Source organism: Heliangelus exortis, chromosome 3, assembly GCF_036169615.1.
Source record: "Heliangelus exortis chromosome 3, bHelExo1.hap1, whole genome shotgun sequence".
NCBI lineage: Eukaryota > Metazoa > Chordata > Aves > Apodiformes > Trochilidae > Heliangelus > Heliangelus exortis.
Window position 1 is genome coordinate 15,559,975 of NC_092424.1, and position 12,555 is coordinate 15,572,529.

The following is a 12,555-nucleotide window of genomic DNA, read 5'->3' on the forward strand; positions in this document are numbered from 1 at the left end:
GAATTAAGATTAACAGTAATAAATGCAGATGTTAGATTGTGGATTTATTACTTGGGTTCTTTGGCAGCTATCCATTATTTTAAAACAGCATCTGTCGACTTACTTCCTCTAGAAATGTAGGAGAAAGTGAAAAAGAAGTTTTCCTTTTTAATAAAGAAAAGGGATAGTATAGGATATTGCTGTTGAAAATTCACAGCTGCATGTGCTACTAATTTTGATAAGCAGCTAAATTAAAAACAACCCAGATGTCATGTTCAAAGTGAAGCAGCAACATAATAAAAGAGACCAACCACACTACAGCATAACAAGGAAAAGAAAATAATTACATGAAAAGTCTTCTGTACAACATAAGTGTAAATGCCACTAATAGTTAATAGGAAGATGCCATCTGGACAGTTGAATGATGTAGATTCTGGCACAGGAGGTGTTGTTTCTCTTGAAGCCCATGAGGGAGCCAGCAAAGATGCTGCAAAGAAAGTTTGACTGGTTCTGTTTTACATATATTGGTGCTGGCTGGGAGCAATAACCTAACTAAAAACCTACAGTCAGCTCCCAAGCCTAAAGAGACTTCCTCTTATTTCTGAGAGTTTTGGGTTGATACATATCTGTATAAATGTAACCACTGACAAAGAGGTGAAATGCCTTTTTACAAGGTCTTTTTTCACACATTCCAAGAAGGTCTGTATTTCTTGATTCCTACTTCAGGTCAGAGATAGTTTGAGGGAAAGAGAAAAAAAATATCTAAATTTTCAAGATAATTAAAAAAAATTATTACTGCTGCTAACATATGTTTCAAAGCAGACCACAGAACAACAAATAAATGAAAAGCAGGTACTTTCCCCGAAGAATGTTTTTTACTGTACATTTTGTAGCAAAAAAAAGAAAATAACGAAAAAATATTCTGATTACAGGGATGTCATTTTCTAAAACTCCAAGTAGGAAACATGACAAATACAAGATCAAATACACAGCCATGTCACAATATATCTCTGCACCTTTCAAAAAAAAAAACATACATTGAGTTTTTTCACATGTTGTCTTCTCTGTGCCTTGCATCCTTTCTCCACATATCTTTTACAAAATCATAGAAACAATGTGTAATTTCAGAATGGTTCCTAGCAGCTGATCATTGAGAACCACCAAATAAATAAATGAATAAAAGGACGGTTGCAGTAGCCACCAGAATGCTGGAAATCACAATAAAGTTGTCAAGAACAATGAATTCAGCTAATTGGGCCATGTGAATTTCCACAACCACATCAATGCTCCCCCAAACCTAATCTGAGAATCAGTTTACGAGCCCAGAATCTCTCTTGTTCTTAGTTAACAAGTACCAAACAGGGGGCAGGAGTACACTGGGGACACATGGGAGACCCCCTGCTCTGAGACACCCAAATCGAACTCAGTTTCCAAGACTAACTGGGAACATACCCAGTCCCCTGAAATACACAAACCACTAAATTTCTTGTGGTGCTACTGACACAGTTAAGCCCTGGCATGGTGACAGTACAGACAAAGAGCTTTTGTCACAGTAGGGTGAAAGTCTGTATTCCCTTTGTCTGTTGAAGGGAGGGACAGTGTGACCTTTGCCAGAAGTAAGTGGCATTCACAATGTGGACAGTTCATGGGCGTCATTTTTGTTTTCACTTTTTTTGTTCTTTAATAGGAAAACTGGATTGTTATTTTTTCCATCTTTGGTAGCAACACCCTTACAGATATCAATAGCTGCTGCAATCTGCCTTAAGCACTGAGAAGCAGACTATGAAGAAGATGGAAGAAAGAGGATATATATATTTAAAATTTATTAGCCCCTAAATTTAATTTTTCCTAGGACATGAAAGGGTGGTAGTGGAGGTGGGTTATACAGTGCATCAGAAATTAGACCCTTGTACATATCCTCCTTTCATCTGGGGGATTTGATGAGACTGAAAATAGAAAAAAAAGACAACCAAAAACATACTTTCTGGTGTGGGTAAAAAACAATTCAAAAGCAGTAACAAGGCAAAACAGAACAGAACTCATTAAATCCCAACCAAAAGCCCACTCAACAACAAGTATTGTTTTTCCATATGTCACAGTTAACACCATGACATTACACTGGATAATTTGCTCTGATCTGTCCCTGTGGATGCCCTGCCTGCAGTTCTGAGAAAGTCACTTGCAATGACAACCAGATATTTACTAGCACCAGTGTATTTCTGTGGTTAAAAGAAAAGAGGTGGTCTTTAAAAAAAAAAACTAATAATAAAAAAAGAACTGTAAAATTGAATTTGTGCTATGCAACCTCTTTTCATCATCCTTGTTTAGTCTTGTGTGATGGTTCACCAAGTGTCTGAGTACCTTTTGGAAAGCAATGCTAAATACAACTAGTAAATTCCTTGAAACACTCACACATGGTTTAGTTGGGGCCAGGCAAGAATGGTGCCATATGTGCCTATTCACATTTCATGACCTTCTTTCTCTTTTAGTATCCCTGTTTTTTCTTTGTTTACCTGCCCTTTTTGGCCAGTACAACTGAAAACATCTCTTCCCCTCTCTTTCCAGGTGCATGGCCCTGCAGCAAACCATGCTTTATAACACACGAGGGGAGAAGAGGAGGGGGGAGGGGGGGTAGACACTGATATTTACACCGTGCTTTCCATTACCCACTCTGAGCTCCCAAAAGTCCCTTTTGCCCCTGTTAGGTCATTGTCATCATACTGCAAAAGCATGCCGTTCACCGAGAGGCTCCTCTTTGTCCAAATGTTTGTTATCTTTTTTGGGTAGGTGCAACACTGAGACGTGGTGAAGTCCCCCATGTCAAAAGAATGGCTACGTTTAGTTTTGCCCTCCAGAGGCAACATGAGGAGGCTGCGAAATTTGGACTCCGTCTGGCCCAGCAGTGGCTCCTTGTCCGAGTGATGGGCCACTGTGGAAGTTCTGGAGTCTGTCGCCTCCTCCTTTTTCTGACATTTCAGTTCCAAGGATGCAAAAGCCCCCATTAGCCGGTCAATATTGTGTTTTGACCTAGAAGGAGGCCTCCACTTACTGGACAATGTGCCCTGTTCACTCTGGAGGCTGCAGTCATCACAGTCACGGCTGTTCGCAGAGCTGGAGGAAGAGGAGATGCTGCTGCGGGCTGACTGGCAGCTGAAGTCCCGGAGTTCGTTCCTCACCACCACTTTGGGGTTGACCTGGGGCAAGACTCCGTTCTGAACTGGTTGTGCTCCATTTGTCTGTGAGTAGACGTTACTGACATTAGACATCTTCCCCTGGGAATTGTTGCAGACCTTGTAGCGGACCATGAGTATTACAATGAACACCAACAGAGTTGCCACAATGATGCCTCCGATGATGAGAATCATGGTCCCACCCAGGAACTGGCTGTGCATGGACTGGCACTGAGGGTAGTCCTCTTTGGTGAAGAACTGGGCACATCCCACAATATTGGTGGCAGTAAGGGTTGTGGCCGTGTCATCCCACATTGCCAGGACACAGAGGTCATAGCCTGTTCCAGAAACAAGGTTGGTTACAACAAAGGCTTTGTTGGTAGCTGGAATCATCCTTTAAAGAAAAAAAAAAAAGATAATTAAAAAATAAAAAAATTGGTTACTTTAGACACTAAGGAAAAAGAGAGCAGAACAGACATAAGAACAGTATAGTGTTTACTGTGCTGGGTACTGAAAGAAAGGAGTCAGAGCCATAAAATTCAAGCAAGCATTCAAGCTTCCCAGCTCTTGTAGGTCCAACATCCCAGCATTCAGTAACACACAAGTTTTGAGGGCCATCTCTGAATTAAGAAATGGAATAAGAAAAAGCAGACCAAACTAGTCTACATTTTACCTCCTTGCTTGTGTCTGTCTTGATCTTAAATATATTAAAATCTGAATGAATAACTCAGAATGAAAACATGTTTAGAAAGAGTTGCTCTTTCTGACTGTGCAAATGACTCTTACACGTGCTGAGTCTGAACTTAGAAATTGTCACATGATTTTCCAGGTGCCTGAACATTTAATTTCTAACAGCAGCAGGTTGTTTGCCTTGTTAAGAGAAGGGACTACATTTAGTTTTCTCATTCCCTGAGGAAGCAAGGCAGGCATCCATTTCTCCCTCTTTTTCCACTCCCCCACCTACTTTCCCCATCCTCCTACTCCTCACTGTGGAAAATATCTTCCAGAAATGCAGCTCCCAGAAATTTTCTTCACCAGAAATGTTTCCCTGCAACCACCTTCCTCTCTGTGAGTGAAAAAGAAATACTGATATTGGCAGTATGAACTGTGGAAGTGTGAGAAGAGCTAGGAAGATGCAGGGATGGAAATAAGGTTTCTTTAAAATAAAAAAATTCTACTCAAATAGAAATCCATTTTCAAAAACAACTGGCTAGGCCCAAGCTGTGCTCTAAGTTTGGTCATTTATGGATATTATTCTTTGCAGTCACAAAACTAAAGCAGCCATTTGAACTCATACAATATAGAACATCACTAGTATTCAAAGTTAGCTGATGGGAATGAACATGGTCAACCAGTTCAGCCTGGTTAAAATTGCAGCCCAGTAGTGGAATAAAATGGAGAATCTCAGATTTGGTGTCTGGTGGGTAGCCAAGAATAAAGCCAATGAGATACCCTGTGCATGTTTCTCTTTACTTCTACATAACAGGCTTAAGTGAGAAAATAAAGCTGAAATTAAACCAAGCCCATTCTGATTTAGAGCTGCAGATCTTTAGCAAGGGAGCCCTGCGGGCACTTGCACCACGTAGCAAGCTGCTGTGACTGCAGTTGGGATGGTAGGATCTGGCCAGAGGAAAAAGGCCTTGTTCCTGTGGGCATTAACAGGCTTGCTTAGCCTCAAATCATCATCACAGCTGGCAAAAATTGCAGCTCTGCAGAGGCCCTTCTGTTCAGTGGGAGGTACCAGGCCTGCACAGAGAAGCAGTAATGTCAAGGCACTGCAAAGATGAGTTCCTGATTTCTGATCATCTTTGCATCTGTGCATTCACGCCACTTACACAAAACCTCCAGCCTGGCCTCAAGTGAGGATGTAGCTCCTTTTTAAAAACCAAACACACAAACAAAATCTGTAAGGAAAAGAACTATTGGTGAGAGACACCTTAACATAAACATTACCTGGCAGGTTTACGCAATGTTATACTTGAGAATTTTGGCACATTTATCATCAGGATGGAGATATTCTGCACAGACATAGATGCTCTATTCACAATGAGCTGAGAGGTGATAAGGTAGCCCTCCTGGAAATTCTAGATACAGTTGCTGAAATGGTTTCTTATATTCAAAATGGTAGCTCTCAATTTCTTTCTAGTTGTTCTCTTCTCCCTGTGGCTCTGAGAACACCACAACACAAGTCACAGCAGCTGGGGCACTGCCTGCACTCTGTGGAATTGTTCAAGGAGTTTCATATGCACACACCAAGGAGGATATATGGAATAACAGAATACTATTGATCTTCAAATTTATGATCTTCAAACTCTTGAACAGTTTCAGCAATTGCTTCATACCTTTTTCTGTAACACCTAGTACTTGCTCCCCTTTCCACCATCACTCCCAGACTTATGCATAAAAATTTGGCAGTGCATAAGAGCTTCAGAAATTATTTAACCATGAAACCTCATTACAAACAAGCAGCACTGTTGGAACAAAAAAACAGTCAGCTCTATAAACTGGGCCTTGGATCATAACTTTCAAAAAACAGAGCTTTAGCACCACTTGTTAGAGTGGTTCCTTTTGTTTTGCACTGATGAAAGACCTCTATATTCTCTCCAAGTGAACAACAACCAAACGAGTTAACATACTATATAGCTCTGTATGCATTTTACTTATACTGAAATACAGTTAACACACTATGCCAATTTATATAGAGTGAACACTGGTACCTTCAATCATTTACAACTTATTTTCTTCAAATACAATTGCACACAAGCTTCCAAGGAAATCTACCTGCCTGGAATATTTCAAAGACTGGCAGGTAGTGATAGTGGCATGAAATGTAAAGCCAGTCCATTTTTTAATGTACAGAAGCAAGAGCACATCCAGTCCTAAAGACAAGCAAGGCTGACTGTACAGAAACATGCCAAAAAAGCTCATTTGGGCCTTTAAAAGTACCTGAGTCATTTCTAAATTCAATCAGTCCTGGAATCTACATATGTGGTAATACTAGGACTAATAATAGCCTTATCAAAGTTCATAGTAGCAGTCCCAATTATGGAAAAAGCAATCACCTCTCCATATACATCTAAAATGAGAAATTTTAGATGTTTTCATAAATAAAATTCAAGTGTTCTAATAAAATATTCAAATTAATGTTATTTTATAAGAACATCTGAGTATAGGAATAAGCACCAAGTATAAAGAGTACCAGGAGCTAAGTAATTAATCTTCCTGCAGAGAAGACAATCTTGTATTCATGAACTTGCCAAATTTTAAGAGTATTTTGGCATTTCTCTATGATGTGTCAGCACACCCTCCCCAAACATCCCGCCAGTCAGCTATGATGGACGGCACCTCTTAACATTCCCCACCCCTAAAATCCATGCAGACACATTTTCAATTTGGGATATTGATGACTTTTTGATTGTCCCCAGCACGAGCAGCTGCAAGATGCCGCTTTGCTGCCTAACACAGGGAGTCTGTTCGTGGCTGCTCTGTACATCTGATCCATTAATCACGGACCACTGTGTCTTGCCATTGGCACTCAGTAACCAGGAGCTGCCACAGGACTAAAAGGGATAATCAAAACTGTACAGGCAGAGATCTTGCAAGTCTTTGTACGGCCAACTCATCAGCTAAGTGCAGAAAGTTGGTTCCAGGTAGCAAGAATCTATAACCTGGTTCATTGCAGACCAAAACCAGCTTCTGAAAGTTGTTAGTTTTTGAAGTTTGGAAGTTCTCACTTGTTAGCCCTCAAATAGCAAACATGCTTAACTGTAGCAGTATCTTGAGGCAAGAAGCCTGATACTGTTCACTTGCTCTTTCAGGGTAGTGTGATCTTGCAGATGTAATTCTTGTCACTGAGGAGCTATAGCGATCTAAATTTGATACTAGACTTTCTTAGGAAAAATAAAGAAGAAGTAACAGCTGACTAACTGCAAGAGGAGATTAACAAGCAGAAAACTTGATTCTAATGGCAGTTTATGATAGGTTTAAAAGCGTGCAGTTTAATTAGCCCAAGAACAGTGAGGACCATGAAAGCAAATGAATACTCAAATATGTTAATATTGTACGTGTAAACGTAGTCCCAGCCAGGAAAACAAGAAATGTGAAAAATTATTCATGAGAATTTCACTGTCAAGACACATAAGACACAGTAATCTCCATCTTTCTGCTCTGTTTTTTTTTCCCTGGAGTAGGAGAGCAAGCAAATCTCCTTCACATTGGTGCCTTCACATTGATTTTGTTACCTGATTCTTAAGCTAGTTATTGAATCCTGTCTGAAGATCAAAATACCCTAAGGAAAAGTATTCATAAAAGAACATGGTTCTGACCTTCCTGAAAATCTTGCCTCTAAGGGATGAAATATGCATTGGGCTTTTACAAATGATATTCCTAATTTACAAAAACGTCCTCTTCTCCACCCTTTGGTACAATAGCAACACTTATGGGAAGAGGAGGAGATATATGGCCAGGATTGGGGCATAGTATAAGCATCTGAAATAGAAGAGCAATAAATAGATGTTCCTGTGAGAGTTTATGCATGATGAAGAGCTATGAAGCTGAGATGAAAGTTTGCAGGGCTTTTGCAAACAATACATTCCTTTCAATCCATAGAGATTTACTTCTCATTTTGTGAAAGCAACGAAATGAGACCAAGAGACCCTTTAAAAAAAAAAAAAAATGAAGAGGATATAGTGATAGCACCCATCTAACTTGTCCTCTACCACCACCACTAAAATGTCCTTGTTATGTCCTTGTAGACACAGCATAGAGAAAGCAAGCAGTTTTGTAATTACTCAATTCAGTGTGCAGTGATATTAGGAAAATTAGAAAATAAATTACTTAGAAATGCAGGAGAAAAAGGCTTGCTGCAGACTTCACTTGTAATCCCAGATTCAAGTGAGGACTGAAGCCTCAGAGAGTGAACTGTGCTGGGAATTAAGGAGACCCGAGTTTTATTCTCTACTTTATCAGTTACACTGATATCAGGCTTTACTTTATCAGTAACTCTCAGTTCCTGAAAAATCATTTTGCTGTACTTTAAGTCTCCTCATTTATAAAATGGGGATAATGCCAGCAATCTCCTTTCAAAACAGCCCTGTAGTCTACGGCAGGAAATTAGTAGGTATTATGATTACACCGCAATATACAAATGGATTCTTTTCTTCTTTGTAGCTCTGGGGATTAGCAGGAGTGAACTGCTGGTTAATACTGTGGTTATGCAAAACAGACAAATTATAGAAAAGGCAGATTAGGCTAATTGGCTAGGCAATTCTCTTCATTTTCTCTATCGCAAGAGAGGTTTGATACCATCGAGTTCTAGCCTGAAACTGCTTTAATCACAGAACTTGCAGGGACTGTCAAAGCAAGAGAGATTCTTTTGGGAAGGCACTTGCAACTCCCAAGACTCAGTATTATACTGACCTGCTAGGTTATGTTTCTTGTCTCATAGTCCTTTTCTTTTTTTTTTTTTTTTTTTTTTTTTTTTTTCCCAGGGATTAATTACAATATAATTTCTCTTTTGGAAGGGAAAGCTAGGAGTTAAAAATGGAAAGTCAGGCTAATTTATTAACTGCTTCTGCATGATGGAAAAGAAAAAAAAAAAAAAAAAAAAAAAAGCCTAATTGCTTGGATGTGAATTTTCTCACCCTGAGCTGCTCAACCCCAGCTCTTCCTGTAAGATTCTATGTCTAAATGCCATTGCCAAGGCAGACACATCACAAGAAATGGTCCATGTCTCTGCCGGTAAATTCTCTCATCTTCCAGAGTGATTTCAGATAACTGCAGATCAAAACCAGCCTTTGGAATATTAATTCCTGAGCCATGCAATGCTCAGAAAAAAGAAAAAGCATGCAAGGAACTGTACCAAGAAATTAGCAGTATAGAAGATGGAGGTCTGGTGCATAGGAATGTTTCTGTGCCCTCATTAATTTAGCAGTGCAGTTGTAACCTGAACACCATGAAACAACTGCTAAACAGGAATGCTACACACTGTCACCACAAACTACAGTTTGCAATGAAGGAGAGAAAAGGAAGAGGAAGAGGTACTCAGGTGAAATAACAGTGGTCTGTAAAATTGTATTCTGGCTAGCTAGCACACTTACTTTCCTGTATAGCTATGCTTTAGTATGAAAATATCAATTTCACTGTACAAACCTCTTCTTAAACTTCCTCTTATATAAAAGTGAATTCACATAAGTGCAAAATATTACCCTGATTGCTCTCAGAATTAGAAATTGATCCAAAAAAAAGTTAACATTGGAATCTTAATAATTTTATTTTTTCAGTGACAACCTCAAGCCAAAATATTAATTTATTTCTCTTTTAAAATTTTTTTTCCTTCATTGCAGTTTCACAGGTAGTTCTGAAAAACATGTTCATTGCAGATAATCTCCATTTAAGGTACTGTAGAAGAGTCTGATAGAGGCCTACTTTTCCACAGAGGTGGAAAATTGAGTGGGACAAACTAGGAAGAAACAGGAGGAGGAAGGTATCAGTGATGACACACTGGAGAAATACTGGCTAAACAGCATATAAAAAGAGTGGGTAATCAGAGGATGGAATTCACTGCCTGAAGACCACTGAGGCACCATAAAGTATCCTTTGAAATGGAAATAGTAATGAAGTGTTATTCCATTGAGGACAGGTAAGGAGAGAAGAAGGAAGAAAAGGTTGAAGTGAGAAAGAATGTAAGAAGAAAGGTCCAAAGGAGGGCAACCAGGCTGGTGAAGGGACTCGAGCACAGGCCCTATGAAGAGAGGCTGAGAGAGCTGGGGCTGTTCAGCCTGAAGAAGAGGAGGCTCAGGGGAGACCTCGTCGCTCTCTACAACTCCCTGAAAGGAGGTTGGAGCCAGGTGGGAGTTGGTCTCTTTTCCCAGACGACTTTCAACAAGACAAGAGGACACAGTCTTAAGTTGTGCCAGGGGAGATTTAGGCTGGATATCAGAAAGAACTTTTTTTACGGAGAGGGTGATCAGGCAATGGAATGGGCTGCCCGGTGAGGTGGTGGATTCTCCATCCCTAGAGACATTTAAAAAGAGACTGGATGTGGCACTCAGTGCCATGGTCTAGCAACCGCACCGGTGGGTCAAGGGTTGGACTTGATCTCTGAGGTCCCTTCCAACCCAGCTAATTCTATGATTCTATGATTCTAAGAAAAAAATATAATGAACATCGGTGGCTCTGGCAGAATTAGAGCAGCAGGAAATGGTGGAAAAACAAATGGCTTCAAAGTAGCCATTGGCAGGGCACTATCAGGCGTGTGAGTACCATCAAAATGATTGAAGAAGTCCAGGTGGCCACTGAATGGGGACCAACATCACAGAAACTGTTCCATATGTAGTTCAGAGCAATGCAATATAGGTGAAGATCTTTCAGCAAAACTAAGACAATTAGAAAGACAGTTAAGTTAATCAAGGCAATGAAAAGAGGTAGACAGAGATTAGGGTGGCTGGAGAAAAGGGAAAAAAAGATCAAAGGAAAAACTAGAGGGATCTAAATTGCAATGAAAGTGTCACACGTGATATATTGCCTGAGAGCAAGAGCAAGTAATTGATAAATTTGGCCTGCACAGTTTATATTCTTCTCTGCTGCCAGCTTTTGTAATTTCCTTGGAAGTTTTATGATGTACTGTTGTCATTTACTGCTGTGTTTTTATCCTGGAAAGACCCAGTTTCTAGAGTTAGGGAATGAAAGTAGAATAAGTAGAATTTAAAAATTCTAAAAAAATATTAAAAGTTATTAAAAATTAAGTGAACTAACAATGGAGAATAATTTCAGACCCTTCGAATTTCCAAAGACCTTAGGTTTATATGTTCACAGATCATCCTAAAACATCAGGAATTAAAAAAAACAAATATGAAGTACCATGTATATTACTGTGTGAGGTCTTTTGGCACTTGATTCAAGATTTTTTAATCTAAGAATCAGAGAAAGAAGGAGACCTACTCTGACCTGCAGGTCCAAAAAAAAAAAAAAAAAAAAAAAGACAGCTGAATTTCTAGTGTCCAAGGAAAAAAGATAGTTGTTAGTATTAGCAACAGAGTGTAATTCCTCTCTCAGTCATGTCAACATAAGGAAATGTCAGATAATACCAGGAGGTAGCCAGACTTGTTCAGTAAACACTAACTCAACTCAGCATGAATAATTTCCTGCATTTTTTATTTTATTAGTTCTGGGGAGTTTTATGACATACAATCATAATTTTGCCTTCAGATGGAACATTTATTATTAAACACAAATCCCTTCCTGCTTTTCTGATTCTCTTCTCCTCATCACTCACGCATCCAGCTGCCCTTCAGAGAATCTGTCTTGTCAAATGAAACACATAGTACATATAATTTCATTATTTCCTAATTTGCTTATGCTCTTTTCTGCTCCTTTGAAAAAGTGGGGTGGGAGGTGGGGAAGAGAAGACAGAGCCAAAAGCAATTGATATAAGATGACGAGCCAAGGAAATACTGATACTGAACATATCCCCTGTGTTAGAGGGGAAAAGAAAAAAACAATAGCAAACATCAAACCACCAGCTCAGAGAATAAATTTCTGGTTAGATCTGATAGGCTGCTGAACAGTGTGCCCTGGGAAAGCTATGAAGTCATTCAGCAGGTGACAGAACCACGCGCTCTGGGGACCTTACTGCACGAGGCTGAGAAAGGGGAACCGTGGTACGGGGTATTATTCTGCTCCCTCCATTAGCCATTGCTCTAGGAGGAAATTCTCTGTCTACTCATCCCAACCAGATTCTTGCAAAAAAAAAATAGAGAGTCCCAGGCAGATTTGGTGAAGCACTTCTGGATGAATGACCACTAAGACTGTCCCATCATGTCCTGAAGAAACGAAGGGGCTTGGTTCCACTGCCTGGGTGCAAGCTGCTCCACTGGAACAACCTCATTCTGGTTAATGTTGCAAACATTACAGGCAATTAGAAGCTCAAGCTCCCTGACTTATATTATCATTTCTTTCACATGAACATGACTGCAGCAGGAATTTAGTGCCCTGATCATTACATTTTACCTTTAAAGGGAATGCAGACATACCCCAGGAACATATGACAGCACAAAAGATAAATCCAGTCACATCCAAGCCATTTAGCTACACATAGAGCACCTTCCACCTTAATATTTCCGAGGCACCAGCTACCTCAGAAAAAAATCCTCACACTAATTCAAACTCAACTAAAACATATTTAAGCTCATTAGCACAGTAACTGAAAGCCCACACAATATTTCTGTTAGTAAATGTGACTGAACTATTTATGGAACCAATGCATAACCATACTAATAAATACACTCTGTATCCTCTTAATCTAGAGTTAGAAATCTATCATAATTCACAGCAATGTTTCAGAAAGCCATACAGTAAATCTGAGATTAATCAAAGAAAATCTAAAAGCAATAAGTTACTCTACTGA

General features: G+C 39.6%; 1 protein-coding gene across 3 annotated transcripts in view; it reads right to left on the reverse strand.

Moving 5' to 3' along the window:
- Window positions 1-304: 304 nt before the first annotated feature.
- LRFN2 (leucine rich repeat and fibronectin type III domain containing 2) overlaps window positions 305-12,555 on the reverse strand; it is a 156,806-nt gene continuing 144,555 nt past the window's right edge. For 2 of the 3 annotated variants that reach the window (XM_071739386.1, XM_071739387.1), the window contains one exon: window positions 305-3,543. In XM_071739386.1, the coding sequence (XP_071595487.1) occupies window positions 2,625-3,543 (919 nt within the window). In that variant the 3' untranslated portion in view covers window positions 305-2,624. The remainder of the gene's footprint in view (window positions 3,544-12,555) is intronic. The other variant, XM_071739388.1, reaches the window with a different exon arrangement.